This window comes from Durio zibethinus, chromosome 17 (genome assembly GCF_047325235.1).
Source record: "Durio zibethinus cultivar Kanyao isolate XHJ-2024 chromosome 17, ASM4732523v1, whole genome shotgun sequence".
NCBI classification, from domain to species: Eukaryota; Viridiplantae; Streptophyta; class Magnoliopsida; order Malvales; family Malvaceae; genus Durio; species Durio zibethinus.
Window position 1 is genome coordinate 22,516,344 of NC_143178.1, and position 22,897 is coordinate 22,539,240.

Here is a 22,897-nt window from a genome sequence, read left to right on the forward strand (position 1 = left end):
GAAGAGGCCAATAAGAACATAAAGAGGATTTTAGAGAAAATGATCGAGACTTACAAAGATTGACATGAGAAGTTACCATTTGCATTGCATGCATATCGAACGTTAGTTCGCACCTCTACTGGGGCAACCTCGTTTTCTTTGGTTTATGGGATGGAAGCTGTACTACCAGTAGAAGTAGAGATCCCGTCTTTGAGAGTCTTAAAAGAAGTCGAGTTGGAAGAAGCTGAATAGATTCGAGAACGTTATGAGCAGTTAAATTTCATAGAAAAAAAGAGATTGACTGCACTGTGCCATGGTCAGCTATATCAAAGAAGAATTATGAGAGCTCATGATAAGAAGATTTGACCCCGTTGCTTTCGAGAAGGAGAGTTGGTCTTGAAAAGAATTCTCCCAATCCAACACGATAGTAGAGGAAAATGGACTCCGAACTGGGAAGGGCCGTATGTGGTGAAACGGGCTTTTTCAGGTGGAACACTGATACTGACTGAGATGGATGGAAATGATTTACCCCATCCTATAAATTCTGATACTGTGAAGAAGTACTATGCTTGAAAAAATAAAAAAAAAAGAAAAAGAGAAAAAATGAAAAAATGAAAAAATGAAAAAATGAAAAAATGAAAAATGATGAAAAAAATAAAAAATGAAAAAGTGATTGAAAAATGAGGACTCAAGGCGAAAACCCAAAAAGGGCGGTTTGAGTCATAAGGGGTTTGTCTAAGTTGAAAACCTGAAAAGGCGGCTTAGATAAGGAGAATACAACATCGAATCTGAAAGTCCACTGATATGAAGACTAGCAAATTCAGAATAGTTTTAAGTTGTTGAATACATCAGAGGGTCGGGTTTTCAGAAAAAAATTTTGAGATGTGTTATCATGATTATCTGATTGTTCATTTTGGGCTTTATCCCCATACCTATCCTTGTAATTCTTTCTTGGCCAAAGTTTGCCAACATTTTGCTAATAAAAAAACATTTTATTTCATTCTTTAGGCCTTTTTCTGATGACTGTTTCCCAATCATTCATATTCTTTTCTTCTCAATACCCCACAATGGAAGAAATGTGCAAATGCATTCTCATTTTTTGAGTTTGAAATAATGATTGGTGAATGAATAACAACATAAAAAGATTTTACATTACATTGCATAAATCAAGAGTGATAAAGGCAGAATCGAGATGTTCAGCTCTTGATTAGGACATTGAATTTGGGAAGAGATTTTTTGTTACAAGAAGATTATGAGTGGAAGAAATAATTAAGAGCTACACTGGTTCGATCTTAGAAGAGCAGTGCAATTGGTTCCTTGAAGAATCAAAGGGCTTGACACCCAAGAAAGAAAAAAAGAGCTTGAGAAACTTGAGTACCATACATTGAACAGGAATTAATTGGCCAACATTTGCATAGCATGCATTGAAATTCATATGCATTTGCATATGATACACTACTTTCAGGAAGCAAGGGTGTTCCAACGTCTCACATAGGGAAGATAAATATGAAGATATTTTACAAAATTAAAAAAGAAAAAGCTTGTCAGGTAAGTTCCTAATCCTTGAAATAAGATGTCTTTTAGTATCAGGATTGATTTATGAAACCTTTGGGGCATAATCTCCTGAAATTCCTCCAAACACAACTTTCAACTCCTGTGGACATGATTGTCAATGAGCAATTTACTTTTTCAAAGTCGTGGTGCCTCTGTTTAGAGGAGCAATTTACTTTCAAAGTCATGGTGCCTCTGTTTAGAGGAGCAATTTATTTTTTCAAAAGTCATGGTACCTCTGTTTAGAGGAGCAATTTACTTTCAAAGTCGTGGTGCCTCTGTTTAGAGGAGCAATTTACCTTTCAAAAGTCGTGGTGCCTCTGTTTAGATGAGCAATTTACTTTCCAAAGTCGTGGTGTCTCTGTTTAGAGGAGCAATTTATGTTTCCAAAGTCGTGGTGCCTCTGTTTAGAGGAGCAATTTATGTTTCTCAAAGTCGTTGAGCCTCAGTTTAGAGGAGCTTTGAAAAAAAAAACAAAAAAAACACAAAAAAAAACAAAAAAAAAATAAAAAACAAAAAATGACAATGTTGAGTTGAGTCTTGATTGGGTGTCTACGTCTTTGCGTAATTTCTGTTTCACAGAAAATGTGCAAAGAGGGGCAGCTGTAGACACCCAATTGGGTCCTGGCCCAGATCAATTGGACCTGGCCCAAATGGGTAAGCCCAATGCAATTTTTACTTTGTATTATTTTTTTTTCTCTCTTTTCTTTTCTTTTCTTGTGTATTTTATGTATTTTATTATTTATTATTATTATATGTATATTTTTACTTATTTATTTATTTTTTTCTGTTAATATTTATATGTATTTTATTTATATAGTTTTATATTTATTATATATTATAATTTTTTTATTATTTTTTTTATTATTTTTTTCTTGTAATATTTTTTTTATTTATTTATCTTATTGTATTATCTGTTAATAAATTTTTTCTCCTTGTTTCGTTTATCTGATTTTTTGTATATCTGATATTATTATTTTTTTTATTTATCCTATCTTTTCTAATTATCTATTATTTTTTTTATTTGATTTTGGAGGGCTGGGATTGAAAGTGAAAGAATCCCACTGTGAAGGGGAATCCAATCAAGAGAGTCCAGATTGGATTCAAAGATTGAATTCCCGTCCAAGGAGGAATTGGGATTGATCAGGAACTCCTGATCAATCTCTATATAAAGAACCCTTGGAACAGATGCTAGACACAGAAAACAGTGAGCTAGAGCTACTGATTTGAGAGGAAAAGGCGTAGAGAAGAGTATAAAAGGTTAAGAAAAGATTTAGGAAAGTTCTATGAATCATCAGAAATTTTTTGGGAATTTTTTGAAATTTTTTTTTGGGAATTTTTGGAAAATTTCATATTTCGGTTGAATTTTTCGGTGAAGTTTAAATTTTTCGATGAAAATTCCGGCCAACCTTGAAGTTTTCGGTGACCTACCCAGTTTTCGACGAAGAATCCCAGAAACTGGTGATCATCCGGCCAACTTCCGACGAACTTCCGGTGAAAAAACCCAGATTTCGATGACAAACCTAGAATCCGGTGAATCTTCAACCAGAATTTTTCGGCCTTTTAGAGAGAAGAGAGAGGAAAAAAGAAAAAGAGAGAGAGAGGAGGGAGCGTTCTACCGAAAAACAGAGGGAAGTGCCTTTTATACCTCTGAAAACGACATCGTTTTGGCCTTAAGTAACTTAGAGGATCCGCGCGTTTTATAGAGATCCGACCCGACCCGAGCGTCGATCCGCCTCCTGACCCACGCGTGTGTGCCTCCTCCAAGCCGAGCCGAGCTCCAAGCCGCCCCCTGAGCCGTTTCTCTTCCTTGAGCCGAGCCGAGCCGATAGCCGAGTCGCTCCAAGTTTTTTTTTTCAGATTTTTTTAATTTATTTATTTATTTTTATTTATTAGGTTATATTCATTTAATATTTTTTATCTTTATCTTATTTTTATTTTTGTTTTATTTTTCTTTATTTTTTTATCTTTATTTATTTTCACTTTTATTTTATTCTATTTTCTTTAAATAAAAATCAAAAAAATATTTTTGAGGAAAAGTTGAAAGTATCAATTTTCCTTGAAAATCAAAATTTTTGAAAAATATTTTTAGGGAAAAGTTAAAAGTATCAATTTTCCTTAAAAATAAATTTTCAAAAAAGAGATTTTTGAGGAAAAGTTGAACGTATCAATTTTCCTTAAAAATAAATTTTCAAAAAAATATTTTTGGGGAAAAGTTGAAAGTATCATTTTTTCCTACGCAAGAACGATCATTCTTTCTTTCCTTCCTATTTTGATTTTGATTTTGATTTTTCTTTAACTAATCCGACGACGGAGCCTCTGCAAGTGAAACAATAGTTTTTTTTGCATACTCCTGAGGTGAGAAAATTTTCTCAATTTTTTGCTAAAAGTATTAGAGTCAATTGAGAATAATTTCCAACAATTAACTATTTGGTAAAATTTTAAGACTTTTTAGATAACACAAATTTAAGCTGGTACCATCTTTTGATGGGCGTTGTGAGGGTGCTATAACCTTTCTCACACATAACCGAACTCCCGTATCCTGTTTTGATTTGTAGACCTGAACCTATTCTTTTAAGGACCTTTAAACTTAGGTGTTCCCTGAAAGGACAGATTCTTTAGGTGGCCAATCGCACCTAGATAAAAAAGATTGGTGACGACTCCTAAAAGTCAATGTCTGGCGATAGATCTTCGGATCTAGACGTTATGACATGGTGGATAAATTAGATATATTTTCAATAAAAAATATGAAAAATTCTTAAATATAAAAATAATTAAATATTTTCGATGACGGAGTCTCTTCAAGAAAACAAATGAGATTCTTGAATACTCTTAAGGTGAGAAAATATTTTTAAGAATTCTATCAAATTGATGGAAGAATCTTAAGAATTATTTTCAATATTTAAAAATTAAGACCATTATTTCTAATATAAATTTACGGATCTATATATTATGACAATTACAAACGTAATGAAAAATAATAACAAACATAAAAAATATTATTATAACATAAATAATTAAGTTGACAATAAGCAAAATAATAATTTTAAATAAAAAGTTAAGAGTTAATGTAAAATAGTGAGAATAATCGTAAAATTGGTATTACTTAACGTAAAATAGTTAGAAGTATCATTACACCTTAAGAAAGAAATTGTAATAATTATAAACATAATGAAAAGTAATAACAAATGTAAAAGGATATTATTGAAATGTAATAAATTGATAACGTACAAAAAATTATATTATAAATAAAAAATAAGTGTTAACATAAAAAATTGAGAATAATCATAAAATTAGTATTAATTGGTATAAAGTATATTAAAAATATCGTAAAAACTTGTGATAATTCTAAATATAATAAAAGATAAGAACAAGCGTAAAAGATTTTATTGTAACGTAAATATAAGTTGATAACATAAAAAAATTATTACTATAAATAAAAAATAATTCTAAACAAGAAAATACATGTTAATGTAAAAAGGTGAGAATAATTGAAAATTTGGAATCATTTGGTGTAAAATATGTTACAATGCTATAACGTAAAAGGATAAGAATAGTTATAAAATTAGTGTCATTTAGTGTAAATTGGATTAGAAGTGTCATAAAATCTTAACAAAAAGTTATGATAATTCTAAACATAATAAAAAGTAGAAATAAGTATAAAAAATATTATTATAACATAAATAATATTTTTGGTAACATAAAAGAATTATTATTATAAATAAATAATAATTCTAAACAAAAAAATAAGTGTTAGTATGAAAAAGGTGAGACTAATCGTAAAATTGATATCATTTGACGTAAAATGATTAGAAGTACTATAACACCTTTAAAAAAAAGTTATGATATTCTTAAATGTAACGAAAAGTAATAACAAATTCTAAAAGATATTATTATAACGTAAATAATTAATTTGGCAATGTAAAAAAAATTATTATTACAAATAAAAAATAATTTAAACAAAAGAAAAGTTAACATAAAATAGTGAGAATAATCGTAAAATTGGTATTATCTTACATAAAATGGTTAGAATATCATTGTACCTTAACAAAAAAATTATAATAATTTTAAACGTAATGAAAAGTAACAACAAATGTAAAAAGATATTATTGAAATGTAATAAATTTGTAACGTAAAAAAATTAGTATTAGAAATAAAAATAATTCTAAATCAAAAAATAAGTGTTAAAGTAAAAAATGAGAATAATTGTAGAATTGATATAACTTAACTTAAAATATGTTTGAAGTGTCATAACACTTACAAAAAAATTGTGATAATTATGAATATAATAAAATGTAAGAACAAGCGTAACATATTTTATTGTAATATAAATAATTAAATTGACAATATTAAAAATTATCATTATAAATAAAAAATAATTCTAAATCTAAAAATAAGTATTAACGTAAAAATGTGAGAATAATCGTAAAATTAGTATAATTTAATGTAAAATATGTTAAAAATATTGTAAGATAAAAATGTGAGAATAGTTGTAAAATTAGTATCATTTGGTGTAAAATACGTTAAAACTATCATAACACCCTAAAGAAAAGTTATGATAAATCTAAACATTATGAAATATAAGAACAATCATAAAAATATTATTTTAATGTAAATAATTAAGTTAACAATCTAAAAGAATTATTATAAATAAAAAATAATTCAATAAAAAAATAATTGTTTACGTAAAAATGTGAGAATAATCTTAAAATTTGTATCATTTGATATAAAATTTATTAGAAGTGTTGTAACACTTTAAGCAAAAAATTGTAATAATTCTAAACATAATAAAAGATAAGAACAAGTGTAAAAATATATTATTATAATATAAATAATTAAATTGATAATGTAAAAAATTATTATTATAAATAAAAAGTAATTTCAAAACAAAAATAAGTTTTAACATAAAAAAGTAAAAAAAAAGTAAAAATAATCGTAAAATTATATCATTTAACGTTGTAATATCTTAAGAAAGAGTTATGATAATTCTAAATGAAACAAAGAGTAAGAACAAGCGTAACAAAAAATTAAAATAAATAATTAACTTGATAATATGAAAAAAATTAATATTTTTAAATTAAAAGAATTTTAAATAAAAAATTGTTAATGTAAAAAGATGAAAATAATCATAAACTTCATATCTTTATATGTAAAATAAGTTTGAAATGTCTTATCCTTGAAAAAAAATTTTATAATTCTAAATGTAAGGATAAAAAAAGTATAAAAACATATTATTAAACTAATTAATTAAGTTGATTTGGTAAAATAACTTGATATTATAAAATTAAAAAATATATCATTTTTTATTTTTTAAATTAATAAATTAAATAAAATTGTATATATTTTTTTAATGTTTACTTGTTAACCTGTTCTTCCCTTTTTTTTTTTTCTTTTTTTTAAAATTATATTATTCTTACAATTTATCATGATAAATCATAAGATATCATGATATCTCATGATTTTAAACTAAGATTGATATATTATAACTTTATTGTATACAAACCCGAATTTTCTCATATGCATACAAATAGGCTAATTTAGCTTTGTTTTAAGAAATGAACGAGCAATTGCATAAGCATGTTGGTTTCGCATATAACATTTGAATAAAGACTTTAGCTACTTAAACGGAAACTATATAATATAGTGTTTGCAATTAGTTAAACTCTTGGTTTCGTATGAAATTTCCAATGACTTTTTTACAAGCTTTAACTATTTACTCTAACTTTCTTCAAATTACTCTTTGCTTTTTTATACGTCTGAAGCAAAGGTTAAAGGAAAATTAAGGAAAGAGAATTTACAAGTAATGAAAATTAAATTCCAATTTTGCTGGAAATATAATACCTCAATTCTACATCAAGATATTTTGATAATTCATTATGGTGAGATACTTTGTATAAAATAAAATTATGAGATGTTTGAATCAAAACAAATAATATTTCGTCGATTTGATACGGATCTTCATAAAAAATTATCTCTTAAAAAATATAGATGAATTATTTGAATTAAAATCTATTATTATTATTTTTTTGGCCAATAGCCCCAGGTTCAATTACTCGAGTATCTTTATTCCTAGTCCTCATCCACAATAACTATGGAAAAATGCTACCACTAAAAAAACAGAATCTCACAAGTAATTATTCCTTTCCTTATTTTTCCTTTGCTTAATTTCCATACATTGACAATAACAAATTCCCTTCCGCTCCCTTTTCCTTCCCTTCACATCACATGTTCCTTCTAATAAACCTAATAGTTGGTATACTTGTCTCCATACCAACCTGCATCCAATTGGGAGTTTTGAACTTTAGTTAATGGAGAAATAAAGGAATAAAAGAATTGGAACTTAGAAGATTAATTAATTAGCTTCAGAATCAGATTTTGATAGAAGAAAATATTTTCTCAATGAATATTATTCCGTGCTTCAATTGCTTTTTTCTTTCAATTTCAAGTCATTCATAACAATTAAGGCTTGATGGTTGTTGCATATGCCTTAAATTTATAACCATAATTAAAGAATAAACTTTAGTTAGAAATTTTTTGGTGTTCATATTGCACAAGTGTGTGTGTGTATGTGTGTATATATATACATATATATATATATATGTATATATCCTGTCTTGTACACATTAGATTTATTCGTCTCCGTGAAAGTAAATCGAAGCTCCCGTCAGGTGATAAAAAAAAATACAAATAATCTTCCTGGAAATTTCCATAAACTTATTGTATATAAGATTCTAGCCATTTTGCCCATTTTCTAGTCCCAAAGACCAGTAGTAATGTACCATGAAGACGGTAAGATGCAACCTTTAGGTAACAAGAAATAAAGATAAAAGAAAGAACAACTAGTAATCAACGTCAATGGGTGGAAATTGGGGATGATTCTCCTGCATCGTTTTTCCTTGTCTTTTTCCCCACGCTTATAACGTATCCAAGGAAATTGAACTCTCCAAATATTATATATATATATATATATATATATGTCAGGGCTCTTCCAGCAAAATCATGGATACACACTTGAAAACATTTTGCAGTTGTTCTTGTCCTTCTGGTCATATTAGAAAGAAGAAGACAGCGATAATGCAGGTTTGTCATAGAGAATCAAGATCCTTCCATTCACCTCCTTTGACCTCGGTTAATGGTACTACCAAAATGAAAATAAAGAAGTCATCATCATCAGCAGCAGCAGCAGCTGAGCTAATTTCGTTGTGTGGAATCATCCTATCCCTTGTCTTTCTTAACTTAGTGATCATCCTGCAGGATTTCTATTCAAGTTTTCATTGCATAGTTACTATATTCAAATATTTCCTGCGAATCTTTTCTTGTATTTGGACCGCTGCCTGGCCTGCAATAACCGCTAAACGTCCATGTTAAAGGCAATATTACGTAATTTTCTATAATTATGTAAGCAAAAGTTACGTATTATGATATTATAATTAGAATAACATCGGAAATTATGATGTCGTATGAGATTATTTTGCTAATTAGATAAAATCTTCTCTTTGTAAAGGGAGTTCCATTGCTCTTTTATATAAATCAGAATACAATCAGAATATTTACAATGTAACCCTTTGAGTTTTTCTCTCGTAGATATAGATAATCACGGCCGAACCATTTATTTCTATGCATGTTTATGTTTATGTTCATTTTATTTTTAATTTTCATTCACATAAGTGCTATTATTTAAAACCAATTGAGAAATGTTGGACCAACAGCAACAATATTAATGTAGCTTATCAGATTAAACTACAAGAGATCAAACAGAAAGCAATGTCATCGAAATCTCTGTTTCTTAGATTTGAAAAAGATATGCAAATTAGGAAGCTTTGAAATTCAAGACAATCTAAGCGCAGATAAAATTGCTGGACTGCTCGAGGAAGAGGAACCAAGTCTAAGGAAGTTTAAAGAAGCTTTTGATCTATTCCATGGAAATAAGGATGGGTTCATAGATGCAAAGGAGTTGGGGAATTTCTCGTTTTCTTAAGATATTTTATAAACAAATTAGATTATGATTTATGCGGTGCACAGATTTATTTTATCTATTTAAATATATATATATATATAAATACAAACAAATTAATTTTTTTTTTTTCAAAATTGTATTCAAGTTTTCAAAATTTATAATATAGTACTAGAGTGTAGCCAAGGGGACAGGCATGGCCAACAGCTCCACAAAAATTTTTAGCCTCATAGAATTGTAATTAATCCCACCATATATTATACTTGGTCCTTTCTTCTCTCTTGAATTTATTATTTGCTCCCCTTTTCAATTTACCAGCTTTGCCTCTGCATATTATGTTATAATTTTCAATTAGAATTTTCAGATCAATAATCATGAATTTTTTTATCTAAACATAATATTTATTTATTTATAATAAAATAAATTTGAATTCTTAAATATACAATGTCGATTAAAAGCAAAAACTGAGCTTTAAAGAAACAAATTTAAAAAAAAAATAAAAAAGAGAGAAAAGTGAACGAAATTGAAAATAATATATTGCTTCTCAAATTTAATTAACAATTACAATTTATTGAAGAATAAAGTAAAAAATTGAGATAAAATTACACAATATGAAACTATGTTTGACAGCATGAATGTATCCTTCCACATGCAAGATAGTGTAATATCATATATCAAATCTAAATAGAAAAAATCGACCGTCATGTTTTTTTCAAATATAAATTTGATAATTTTATTAGAAATGGACATATAGCACTCTTTATAGTTTTTTTTATATATATTGTTAAATGATAAATTAAAACATTAAAAAAGTATTGGAATACTTTCATTTATGTGATCTTGATAAATTATTGAAAAAAATATAAAAAAATGTTAAGAGATATGTAAAACCATTAGCATATAAAAAATGATAAAATAATATAAATTTTTTTAATTTTATATATTTTTTAAATTATTAATTTTAATAAATCCAAAGGATGAAATTAACTTATTTTTTTTCTTTTTTTTTTCACTTGATTTTCTCATTCTTTTGATTTATTAAAATCAATAATTAAAAAAAAAAAACAAAACTTTTTAATTTGGCATTGATACAAGTGAATCCTTCTTTATGTTTAATATGTTAAAGAAAACTAATTATGTATTTATGAATTTGAGAAAATACTATTTATATATAAAAGATTATTCTTATAATACTGTAATCGAATCATAATTCTATATCAAGCTAAACATTTTGGAGAATTTCTACATCTCCCTGATATTTGTTGGGAGAAAAAAAAATCTATCATCTATGGATGAGGTGGGAAAATGAGAAGCCATTAACTTTGTCGTCCCTACAATAAAGATATTTTTCAATTAAGAGTATTAAGTTGAGGCTTTCGGTGTATACATATAAACATGAAGATTTTCCTGATGTTTGCATGTAGAAGTTCTAAAATTATAGAAGAAGAGAAAAAGATGAAATGCACATAAAAATCTTAGAAATTGGAGAAATATTCAGGAAAATTAAAGCACAATATTTATGCTTACTTAATTAATCAAGATGAGGTGAGTGAGTGTATTTCGTCTGCAATTTTTTTTAAAGGTTCGGTTATTAACGGGTGTTTATAAACATGGTTAAGGATAATTAAATTACCACATATAATTTTATAATTATTTAATCATAATATAAAATTATGTAAAAATTTATTAATTATAAATTTTTATTTCACGTTATATTTTAATGGATTTTACTTATATATTACAGTACTTAATTATAAATGATATTCTCATAAAAGAAAGGAAGATAGATCAAACTCTAATGCTATAGAGGAAATTTGTTTTATATTCTATCATCTTTGAAGATTGAATGGATGGCATGGCAATGAGATTCTAACGTAATAGTCGGAATTTACTCTATTTTTACAGGAAATCCTGCTTCAATTATTCTTAATGGTTAAAATGTGTCATGAGTTTTTATATTTTTATATTTTTTAAAATTTAATTTTTATGACTATTATTTAAAAAAATTTAATTTTTATAATATTATTTTTTAAAAAAATTAATCTTTATATATTATTAATGATTGAACTAAAATTTTTTAAAAATAATAATATAAAAATTAAATTTCTGAAATTAAATTCTAAAAAATAAACAGTACAAGGACTAAGGACAAAATATGACCATTCTTATTTTGTCATGTTCCCAATGGATATCTTTTGCTAAGGTGTAACCTTGATAGCCACATGTCAAGAAACCATTGGTGTAAAATATCCCACGTGGCATAGGAATCTTCCTATGTAACCCAAAATGGGTCCCAGATGATATTTTCTCGATCAACAGCAACAAGGAAAGAGATTTGTGGATATGGAACCCAGATAAAGGGATAAGCCTCAATTCACCTCAACCGCTGGATCCACAAAAAATCAATCAAACAACCATCAGCTTCCAACGTTTAATGACAACCACATGAATGCTCCATAAGATTGAAATACAAAGCAAATCCCTGCTGCTCCCTCTTTACACCACACCCATTTTCCACCCTGAATCATGGCTACGGTAACAACACAAGCCTCAGCTGCCGTTTTCCGGCCATTGGCATTGAAAACAAGGTTTCTTACTGGGTCTCCTGGTAAGTTAAACAGAAAAGTTTCCTTTAAACCAATGGATTCTAAATCATCTAGCTCATTCAGAGTTGAAGCCAAGAAAGGGGAGTGGTTGCCAGGCCTGCCTTCACCAGCTTACCTCGACGGCAGGTACATTCTTTTAATAATTATCTAGCTGAAGTCATTTAATGATTATGAACTGGGAACTAAACCTGTATAGACTTGCAGTCTTCCTGGTGACAATGGTTTTGATCCTCTTGGACTGGCTGAGGACCCGGAGAACTTGAAATGGTATATTCAAGCTGAGCTTGTGAACAGTCGTTGGGCTATGTTGGGCGTTGTAGGGATGATTTTGCCTGAAGTTTTCACTAAGATTGGTATAATCAATGCTCCTCAATGGTATGATGCTGGGAAAGCAGAATACTTTGCATCCTCATCAACCCTCTTCGTTATTGAGTTCATTTTGTTCCACTATGTGGAGATCAGAAGGTGGCAAGACATTAAAAACCCAGGATGTGTGAACCAAGACCCTATCTTCAAGCAATACAGCTTGCCTCCACATGAATGTGGCTACCCTGGCAGCGTTTTCAACCCCCTCAACTTTGCACCGACCCTTGAGGCCAAGGAAAAGGAGCTTGCCAATGGTATATATAATATACCTCAAGAGTCTGGTTTATTTAGTTGTGAAATATTTGTATATATAACTGGGCTAAGCTTGTGTTGTTTGATTTATGCAGGGAGATTGGCAATGCTGGCATTCTTGGGATTTGTTGTTCAATACAATGTAACTGGCAAAGGGCCCTTTGAGAATCTGTTGCAGCACCTGTCAGACCCATGGCACAACACAATCATCAACACAATCAGGGGTTACTAAATCGATTTGAAGTTTGAGTTGTAGATCAATGTTCCTGTGTTTTGTAAACTCGAGTGAATGCTTTTCGAGTAAGATATAAGCACATTACATGTAAACAAGGAACCTTCAATGTATAGGGGAACTCCAGATTGCATCTATTTTAGTATTATTTATATCAACTTCGTTCACAAATTATACACTTTTGCCTGTTAAAGAAATTAGAGCAGTAGATACAAACGACAAAATAACAATCTTTACAAATTCGGACTTCAAATCTGCAATCTTTCTCTTATCGATTACAATCCCCTTTATATCAAAATAATAATAATAATAAAAAGGATCCCAGCAGACCATCCATTTCAACTGAAACTAATGGTAGCAAAAGTTATTTTCATTTTCTACAGAGTATTATAGTGTACAAGTTGGGGGACTGGGCAATAATTTCAAGACCCATCCCCTTGAAAATTGTGTTAGGAAAAATAAAAGACAAAAACAAAAAAAGAAAACGAGTTCACATACAGAAGCCAGTAATCTGGTAACGGTTACACTAAATATACAATAAATATGTTTAGCAGCAAAAAATGACCAGGTGACATTAGTCCATCTCTTGGGCAGTGCTGCATGTTTCACCTATTAATTCCATTATTGGACCAATTCTATCAAAACAAATGGCCACAAGCAGGATATGCTCAGATTCTGATGCACATATGCAAGTCCTTCAGCTACAAATTGTGACACTGACCAGATGGAGGTGTCTGATTCATGAAAGTTGAATCAGTTTGCTGCAACAAACAATTGTCAGAATCAATTGACTTTGCAGGCAGACTCAATTTCTTGAACACAATAAACTAAAAGTATCATAAGTGAGAACTAAAACTAGATTAATAAAACAAAATTGAGTATATGCTTGTTGATGCCCTAAAAGCATGAAAAGAGCAGAGTTTATTCCTGCCATTAATTTCATCATTATTGTCATGACATGAATATGATGATTGTATTGAAGGGAATTAGCAAGGACAGATAATCACAACGTTAAAATCATTGGCTAATGGCACTGTTGGCAGGAATGCAGATTACGATCTAAGCCAAAAATTTTTACTAAAAAATGAAGACAATCCATAAAAATTGTTGGACAAGTAGATTTTATCCCTTTCAATGTCTTTTTATCATCTAAAACTGCGACATGATTGAATAGTTTAACTAGGCATCACTAAAAGTACAGAAAATAAAAGAATCCACTAGCTTATATTCTATAGATTTGAGGATGGATCAGATAAAAGAAAATCTTCACCTGCTGGTAAGAATTCCCATCAAACATTGCAATGCTACAAGGGCCAGAAGAAGATACCCAAGCTTGATGCCCACTATTATACATTGGTCTAGGGATCTCAAAGTTGTTAATAACTTGGAAAACAGCAGGATTTCCTTGTAAGTTAGCCTCCATCTCTGGCCTCAGCTTCTCATTATCTTGCAAATTTGAAGCACTATACGGCGGGTAGAAATATTGCTCACCAAGTTCCACACTTAAGCAAGCATTACTCCCTAACTCATTCAGGGCATTACTTTCCTGTACTACATTATCAACTTGTCCTGAACTCCCTATCTCTGTTTGTTTACCAGAGACAAAGAAACCAGAATAGCCGGCAAGGGAGCCATCTGCAGAGCACTCTGTATCTCTGAAGCAAAAAACAAACTTGTCAGCTAATGGTCAAGAGAAACACCAAAAAATCAAAATGCGATTTATATGCTACTTCTGCAGCAATACATTTGAGATAAAAACAACAATTTGTCTGCTGGTAGGCCATGAGACTCAAGGTTATTTTCAAGTAGAAATTTATATTCATAAAGTTTAATATCCCAAAAGACTAACAGGAAATGAATTTGAAGGTACATATCCAAAACAGTCTTACTGATGAGGTAGAAAGTTTGGTTCATTATGCAATAACATATGTTGATTTTCATTGTTGGGAAGCCATGTAACGGGTTGGGCTTCTTGCGTCCCACCAATCATCATAGGCAAAGGTATCCCATTCTGAAACTGTAAGCCAGAGTAAGTGGTAAGATATTTCTCCCAAACCACAGGGAGAGAGAGAGAGTAAATACTTTGCTACCTGGCTATTGCATTCTAGTGACATAAGATGGTGCTTTCCATAGTTTTCCTGCAAATAAAGTAGTAGGCATAACTAATTTATAGGAAAATATGGCTCAGATTCTATTCAATTGGTAAATCAATTAGCATTCTTTAACAGTATCGATCACAAGGGTAAAGAACCAAACAGTTTTCATCAGAATCTGGTATAAGTAACCCTTAATGCAGTTTAACAGCACTATCATTTGAACCAAGTAACATGCAATATCTTGATTATACTTTATATATCTATGCATGTGAGCAAGTGTGTATATTTGTTTGTGCATCTCTGACTTTGAAAGATAAAAAGCACTGCAGAAAGGTCACTATTACTAAAAGAAAACACCATACCTTGTGTATACGGATACACTCAATGGATTCTCTAAGTGAATCTTCCATCTGCCTAAGATGTTCTACGTTGTCAATTTTATCTGGATTACTCCAGTAGCTGAAATCATTGCATGATAATATAACAATTACTCCATAAAGAAAATAAATCATGTTCCTACAGTGATAATATGAATGTTAACGCACATGTTTCTGCCCGAACTGTGCCGATAAACACAAACGGTTAAGAAGGAACATAGCTAAATAAAGGAGATAGACAGAATGCACATAAAGTTACAACCAAAATCAACAATTAATCACTATCATCCAAAGCTTACAGCCAGCTATTGATTGACAACAGTTACAGAGGTTGAGTTGTGGCAAAAACATAGCGCTGAATGAGGTTTTTAGAACCAGAATGACTATTACTTTTTCAGTCAGTTAAGTGACAATGCATCTTGTATTTTCTGTCCTTGAGAAAACATTGACCTAAAACACCCAACTAAGAAAAGTATTTCATTAGGGTCTAAAGCTCAGTATAAAGGATGTTATAATGCATAAAGGTTGCAAGTCTTCCACTGCATTGATGTTATTATTTAGAGTTTAAAAACATGAGAGCCTGTAAGGCTCTGATCATTATACTTCTGGTATGAAAGCTGGGGAGGTAGAATAGGGAGAAGCTGCTTATGAAATTAAATACAAATATAATTTTCTGTAACACGATAACTAAAAAAGTAAGATTTTAGTTACTCATTATAACATTTCCAAACAAAACCAACAAGAAAAAGCAATACTTTAATAACCAAAAGCCACAAAGGTGCACCTCAGTCTCTTCTGTACTTCGGTAAGCTGAGCTTGCAACACTGATACTTCATTAGTCATTTCCTGAAAATAGCAATTTTCCAGAAACCTAACAAAATTAAAAATAACTTGAAAATCCAACATCAAAAAGGTCACAGGTAATGACAGCAAACTTCATACCTCAACAGATTGACTGCTGCAAGGGGCAAAAAAAGAATTTAGATTCTTCTCATCTCTTACTTAAACAGAAACATATTATCCAGAAGACACTGAAATAAAGGTAACATACGTTGCACATAGAAAGTCCTGTATGTTTACATCATGATCCAACTTCTTGAAGGTTTTCTTCAGTGCCTATATTCTCAATAAGAAGAACCAAAATTAGCTTGAGGAAAGTGCATAATGCATTAAGCTTCACTTGGTGAGGAAGGAAGCAGAACATATTAGTCGCAAGAGTCTTACTTCGAGGCTCTCCAGCTTCCTGTTGCAAATCAACGAAAATGAGTTAGCTGCAATGCCATTTGAATACAAACAGACAATTAAATGAAAGAAGTTAAAATTTTGGAGCGCACACCTTTTTGCCCTTTCTTGTGGTGTTAATTGTGCAAACTTTGCAATAACCTCTTCAATATTGCTGGAAAAAGCAAACAAGAAACAAAGGGAACCCCATTTGTTACCTTACTTTATTTCTTCTTCAAACATGTTATCCTTCTAATCGCAAACAATACATTATTCAAATCCTAGTCCACCACTAACTAATTTGAGTAATTATCAAAATTGTCTAAGAACGAAAATGCAAGGGACACCTCACACCTGCATAAGAATTTGTATCTTTATCTGCAGTTAAAATGAAACATACACAAATTACCACTGTACCTTCTACGTCTTACCCTATTGTTATACATGATATTGATATAAAACAGATTTCTCCATCTAATGAAAGCCAATAGATATCAAAAGGTTGAATGTGGCTATAATTTGCGAACAAACAAGACTTTAAATGTTTCTAAAAAATGGTACCAGGGTGCACAAGAAATAGCAATGATGAGCATAACTATCATGAAAAAGTAATCTATGGCAAAATGAAGAATAAATTTCTTGTGGAACATTAAATTATTCCCTGCAAGGAAATTAAGCCATTATTCCATTCTTACAATACCTGCGCTCTCCATGGAATAATGTAGGCTTTCCGGTGGGAGAAAACATGAGAAGGACAATATCAATGTCACATAATATTGACAATTCCTTAGCTTTCTTCAAGATTCCAGTTCTGCGTTTGGAATATGTAACTTGCCTGTTGCTATAGCTCTCTAACCTTTTTATTTTTAGTTTAACCCTTCCCATCCTGCAAATTGACAAGAAAATCCAGGTCATTTTCTAAACCCATATTTTAATTTCTCAAGTCCAAAAATCTCAACATTTTACTCACTTTAATCAAGCAAAAATAAAGTTGCGCAAGTGGAACTCTCATCCCAGGCACCAACATTAAACAATCATATGATCTTCAACAGAATTTCAAACAACAGTCCTCAAAATAGAAATTTTAACTGAAACTCTAATAGAAAAAGGTTCAAACATCGAAAAGAAAGGGCATTTGTTGACACCCATGATCATGTTCCATTTTCCGCACAAACAGAGCACATTTTATCAAGCAATGAATAAGTTTTAAAGGTGACTATTATTAAAGTTCAAAAAACCCAGAAAGGAAATGACCATAGAATTACCAAAAAAAAAAAATTTTGTTGACATCCAATTGAGAGAAAACATATTTTTTCTCTTTGTCCCTCTAAGAAAAGGAAAAGCCTTTAACTGGAAAAAGAAAAAGACAATTTATTAAAAAGAAAATCCCATTTACAGAAACTAAGAATAACCAGATTAGAAAATCAATGAGGAATAAAAAAGAAGAATAGTTGTGATGAATTCGTGCATTGAGAGAGGAAAAAAGGACATATTCTTACAGGTGAAGCTAAAGGTGGAAAAAAATAAAAGAAAAGGAAAAGAAATTAAAAAAAAAAAAAGGAGAGCTTACACAGAAGAAGGAGGAAGGGCCAGGCTGTGATTTCGGTGGATAAAAAGAGCGGGACCAACCAGACACAATTTCGTTTCTTCAGCGAGAGCAGATAGTAGAGACGGTGGAGAGAGCCAGGCAAATGAACGGTTAATTGCTAAAGAAAACGCTTTTGTATGAGACAAATAACATTTGTAGTTTTTTATTACCCAAAATTACTAATTATTGGAATTATTTTTTTTCAAGTAATTAAAAATTCGGTATCACATTAATAAAACTTATTTGTACAAATAACTAAAATTAATAAAGTATTTATTAATCCAAAGTTTCATTAACAAATAATGGAATTATCAAAACCAAAAAATTCAAAATGAACCAAAACATCCAACCATAAAAGCAAAAGGCCAATTAGTAGTGTTTATTTTATCAATTCGATTAATTTTAAATTAAATTATTTAAAATTAAATTAATTAAATTATTTTATTTTATTTTTGTTAATAAAATTAAATTTATTAACTTTGAAATTAACTAATTGAATTTAATTTTTTTGATTCAATTAATTTTTTTATTAATCGAATAATAAATATATTTAAATTAAATTATATTTTAAACTTTTAATTTTTTATATTTTAAATAAATTAAATAAAATTATTTAATAAAATATTTAAATATCAAAATATTATGTTAAAAACTCTAATAACTTATGAAATAAAATAATCTATTTTTTATGTTTTTTATTTTATATTTAGATCTCTATATTTATGTTAAAATTTTGTTTAATTCAATTAATTTGATTTTCAAATCAAATTAATCAAAAATAATTTTTTTTTTGAAATCGTTTTTGTTTATTAATTAAAATTAATTTTATAATCTATCAATTAATTAAATTAAATTCGGTGTGAAATTCTAAAACTGAATTATAAACATTTCTGTCAATTAATTAAAAAAAAAAACTAAAAAATTTTTTAGCCTGCAGTAAAGACCTTAAAGAAACCCCAGTCACAAAGTAACCCAAATACCTACCCTTACAAAAAAAAGGCTCAAAAACGAAGTTAAATCCAAAAACTCAAACCCTTACAGTTCCAAACCTAGGCCCAATGACCAAAGCCCAAAACATTACAAAATTATATATATATATATATAAAAAAAAAAAAAAACCACCTCACAGCCAATGAAATTAGCCAATTGTCAAAGTTAGAGATCATAGCTGGCAAGAGCAAAGCCATGGGTTTATTTTAATGTTACAACACTACCAGAGTGAAGCCCACGTTGCACCGTAGTTTTTAATTTTTATATTATTTTTTAATTTATTATTATTGTTATAATAAATATTGTAAAATATTTATAAAATTTATATCATATTTGAAAAAATTTTGAAAACTATCAATTGATCGATAAAATATTTTTAACTTTTAGAGTATTTGAAGTTTTAAAGGTACATTGAAAAAAATTATTATTACTTAAAGAAAAGTGCATTCAATAATGAAAGTGTTGTTCATCTATTTTTACTTGGAAAAGTTCATAGACACTAAACAGAGTAATAAAAATGATACAATTGAACATCAAATTTAATTCAAAAAATTATTAATACTAAAATAATCAATCTTAGACCCGTTACCCAAGAAATCAAGATTAAAACAAAATGACAATTTAAATGGTAGAACAACACAAATCCTTCACAAACTTAGTGAGAAGATGCATGCAAAGATATATTATTTTTGTGTAAGATATGTAAAAATAAATCATTAAAATTAATTTATAAAAATATAAACAGCTGCATGTCAAAAAGTACAAAGAATCTTTAAAGAAAAGAAAATTAGTGAGATGATCATAAATATATAAATAAAGCATTTAACACCCAAAAAAAAAAAAAAAAAAGGCCAACAAAAACTCCACATTGTCAAACTTAAAAAAAATCAACCTTAAAACCATAAAAAAAAAAATTAAAAATAAAAACTACCATCACATGCATTGAGACAATTAGATCAAACATAGAATAATCTAAAAATGCAAACATATCAAAAATTAGCTTAAAAAATAATCAAATATTGAACAAATTAGGCCTTTTAATTTTTTATGTTGCCTTAGCATAAACTCGATGAAAAAAAAAATAGTATTAGGTGAAAAAAAAAATAAAAAAAAAATAAATGAAAATAATGATTTGTAAAAAAGAAAATGAAGAAATAGAATGAGAAAATTTTTTTATTTTTCTATCTGGATCTCTCTACTTCTTTCTCTCCATTTTCTTCTCCTTATAGCTTTTCGATGTCTCTCGCTTTTTCTTTTTTTTTTTTCCAACAACCTACCCTTTTGCTTTTCAAACAACCTTCTACTCATTTCTTTATTTATTTTTCTGACAAATACATGACACATGTTATTTCCTATCTCCATGAAATGTGACATCTTTCATCCAATGCCACATGATCTGAAATAACTTGTAAATATTCTCAATAGTCAAAAGAAATTCTTTATTTGCTTTCTGGATAGTTGTCGACTGCAAAACCTTTTGAAGAACCACAACCCTTAATCATTAACTCAATAATAAAGGTTACTATGGTTTGTGAAACCTATTTTGTCCATAATAATAATAATAGTAATAAAATTAAAAAATCAAAATTTTGCTTTCAACTCTAATAATTAAAATCTGTCATAATAATTTTTTTTTTGTCACAGACTTAATTTTGTAACACAAATTAAAAGGTCAAAAAAGTCTTATTGAATTATTGATTATTTAGGATTTGAAGGCTAAATTGGTTTTATAAAAGCTAAGCAAATGAGAACACGAAAAAAAAAAAAAAAAAAAAACTTCAAGGGAGAATACAATAAAAAAAATGGAGATTAAGCTACTAAGTTCTACAAAAGAAAAAAAAAAAAAACATCTACACACACAAGCACCAAAAACACAAAAAAAAAAAACAAAAACCACAGTCCTCATTGAATAGAGGAACCAGTAGTAAAAAAAAAAAAAACTAAAAATCTTAATCTAGTCAACTTAGGAGATTTTTTTTTTTTTTTGAGAAATCTGGGTGGGAAAAAGTGTTTAAGAGCTTTTAAGAATCATCGTAGAAATTTTTTTGAATTTTTTTTGTTGCCAGAATATAGGAAATATGAATTTTTTTACGATCAATTAAATTTTTTAGGCACTGAAATCTAGAAATTAGAACGTTATTTAGAATTTTTTTTAAATTTTTTGGTTAGTTCAAGATTTCAGCCAATACACGTTGGTGATTGGTCAAAATCTAAGTTGCCACAATGGCTGATAGAAAAGGGATTAGGTTTAGAGAGAGAAACTCTAGGTTTAGAAAGAGAAAAGGAAAGGAAAAAAAAACAAAAACAAAAAAAGACCTTTTGTAGACTTGTCAAAACAACGCCACTTTGGCATCTGGATCAAATCTAACCCACACTAGGATCCACAAGTGGACCGTTTAGAGACCCAACCGTTAGTGAGTTTCCTTTTTCTTTTTCTTTTTTGCTTTTATTTTATTTTATTTTATTTTATTTTATTTTCATTTTATTATTTCCTTTTATTTTTTTATTTTATGATATTATTATTTATTTTATTTTATAGAGAAATAAATAAATAATGATAAAAATATAAAATCAAAATAAAGGGTAAGTTTATTAAAATAAAAATGAATAAAATCTTAAAGTGTAATTATAAAAAAAAAATTGATTTTTTTTTCTTTTAAATTTACAAGTAAAATATTTGTTAAATTTCGCTAAAGTATTATGATAATTTAAGAAAATATTTGCTACATAATAAAAATAAAAAAATAATAAAAATAATAATTGATTATTTCAATAAATATTTTTAAAATGTAATTTTTAAAGAAAATTGAAAGAGTTCAATTTTTTTAATGTAAGTAAATATATATATATTTACATTTCACAGATAAGTCAAGATAATCTTAAAATTATTTTAAAATAAAATTTTATTTCAATAAAAACACAACAATGACTAATAAAAATAAATAAAAAAAGGTTTGTTTAAAAAAAATTTGTTTTTAGATGTAATTGAAAAGTCGGGACAATCAAAAAATTTATTTTCACTAAATAAATATTTATTTAAATAATAATAATAATAAATAAACAATAAAAACATAAAAGTGTTTCTTTACATAAATCTTTTAATTATTACTAAAAACACTTTTTTGAATTTTCCCAAAAAAGTTGGGATAATCCAAAAAATAAAAAAAAAAGTTATTTCTGCTAAATAAAGATTTATTTAAATAATAAAAAAATGACAATAATAAATAGTTAATAATAACAGAAAAAAAAACAACCACAATAAAAATTAATTAAATGTTTAATTAAATCTTTTACGTAAAAATTTTAAAGAAAATTGAGAGAATCTCATTGTTCTTAATTATCATCAATAAAAAATGATTTTTATGATCTCATCAAAAAGTTTGGATGATAATAAAATCAGCTTAAAAATTTTTAAGATTTTATCGAAAAGTTGGGACAATCTTAAAATCTATTTAATAAATTTTGAGATTTCGTCAAAGAGTCGGGATAATCTTAAAATCAGCTTTAATAAATAAACAAAAAAATGTTAAAATAAAGATTTCTATAAATTTCATCAAAGCATTGGAGAATTTATAGAATGTGAAAATAATAATAATACTAATAAAAAATATTTTTTTGTTATTAATAAGTTTTAGGAAATTAAATTTAAATATAAAGAAAACTATATCGTCAAAGGATTACACAT

The 22,897-nt window shown here is 28.3% G+C and overlaps 3 protein-coding genes across 4 annotated transcripts; 2 read left to right on the forward strand and 1 right to left on the reverse strand.

Moving 5' to 3' along the window:
- The first annotated feature begins 8,657 nt into the window (after positions 1-8,657).
- LOC149514121 (uncharacterized) lies at positions 8,658-9,508 on the forward strand. The gene is made up of 3 exons (XM_089745758.1): positions 8,658-8,893; positions 9,035-9,087; positions 9,257-9,508. The coding sequence occupies exons 1-3, from the start codon at positions 8,677-8,679 to the stop codon at positions 9,506-9,508; spliced, it is 522 nt and encodes a 173-aa protein (XP_089601884.1). The 5' UTR covers positions 8,658-8,676.
- A 2,328-nt stretch (positions 9,509-11,836) lies between these two features.
- On the forward strand, positions 11,837-13,098 carry LOC111283711 (chlorophyll a-b binding protein P4, chloroplastic-like). The gene is made up of 3 exons (XM_022872304.2): positions 11,837-12,216; positions 12,295-12,710; positions 12,804-13,098. The coding sequence occupies exons 1-3, from the start codon at positions 12,011-12,013 to the stop codon at positions 12,938-12,940; spliced, it is 759 nt and encodes a 252-aa protein (XP_022728039.1). The 5' UTR covers positions 11,837-12,010; the 3' UTR covers positions 12,941-13,098.
- Positions 13,099-13,283: 185 nt separating this feature from the next.
- Positions 13,284-18,362, reverse strand: LOC111283691 (agamous-like MADS-box protein AGL65). 2 transcript variants are annotated; one of them, XM_022872278.2, is made up of 12 exons: positions 18,205-18,362; positions 17,335-17,520; positions 16,750-16,809; positions 16,638-16,656; positions 16,465-16,529; positions 16,356-16,371; positions 16,198-16,259; positions 15,399-15,495; positions 15,031-15,078; positions 14,830-14,957; positions 14,211-14,595; positions 13,284-13,701 (listed from the first exon to the last, which is right to left on the reverse strand). In XM_022872278.2, the coding sequence occupies exons 2-12, from the start codon at positions 17,517-17,519 to the stop codon at positions 13,642-13,644; spliced, it is 1,125 nt and encodes a 374-aa protein (XP_022728013.1). In that variant the 5' UTR covers position 17,520; positions 18,205-18,362; the 3' UTR covers positions 13,284-13,641. The 2 variants fall into 2 exon arrangements, with proteins under 2 accessions (XP_022728013.1, XP_022728022.1); XM_022872287.2 differs by lacking the exon at positions 18,205-18,362 and adding an exon at positions 17,605-18,098.
- Between the last annotated feature and the right edge of the window lie 4,535 nt (positions 18,363-22,897).

Excerpts from the sequence above, each read along its gene's own strand:
- LOC149514121 (XM_089745758.1), top strand. The coding sequence starts at position 8,677 with ATGAAAATAAAGAAGTCATCATCATCAGCAGCAGCAGCAGCTGAGCTA. Across the intron at positions 8,894-9,034 it reads AATAACCGCTAAACGTCCAT|GGAGTTCCATTGCTCTTTTA; the intron begins GTTAAAGGCAAT and ends CTCTTTGTAAAG. Across the intron at positions 9,088-9,256 it reads ACAATCAGAATATTTACAAT|CTTATCAGATTAAACTACAA; the intron begins GTAACCCTTTGA and ends ATATTAATGTAG.
- LOC111283711 (XM_022872304.2), top strand. The coding sequence starts at position 12,011 with ATGGCTACGGTAACAACACAAGCCTCAGCTGCCGTTTTCCGGCCATTG. Across the intron at positions 12,217-12,294 it reads CCAGCTTACCTCGACGGCAG|TCTTCCTGGTGACAATGGTT; the intron begins GTACATTCTTTT and ends ATAGACTTGCAG. Across the intron at positions 12,711-12,803 it reads GGAAAAGGAGCTTGCCAATG|GGAGATTGGCAATGCTGGCA; the intron begins GTATATATAATA and ends TGATTTATGCAG.
- LOC111283691 (XM_022872278.2), bottom strand. The coding sequence starts at position 17,519 with ATGGGAAGGGTTAAACTAAAAATAAAAAGGTTAGAGAGCTATAGCAAC. Across the intron at positions 14,958-15,030 it reads CACTAGAATGCAATAGCCAG|TTTCAGAATGGGATACCTTT; the intron begins GTAGCAAAGTAT and ends TCTGGCTTACAG. Across the intron at positions 13,702-14,210 it reads ATGGGAATTCTTACCAGCAG|CAAACTGATTCAACTTTCAT; the intron begins GTGAAGATTTTC and ends TGTTTGTTGCAG.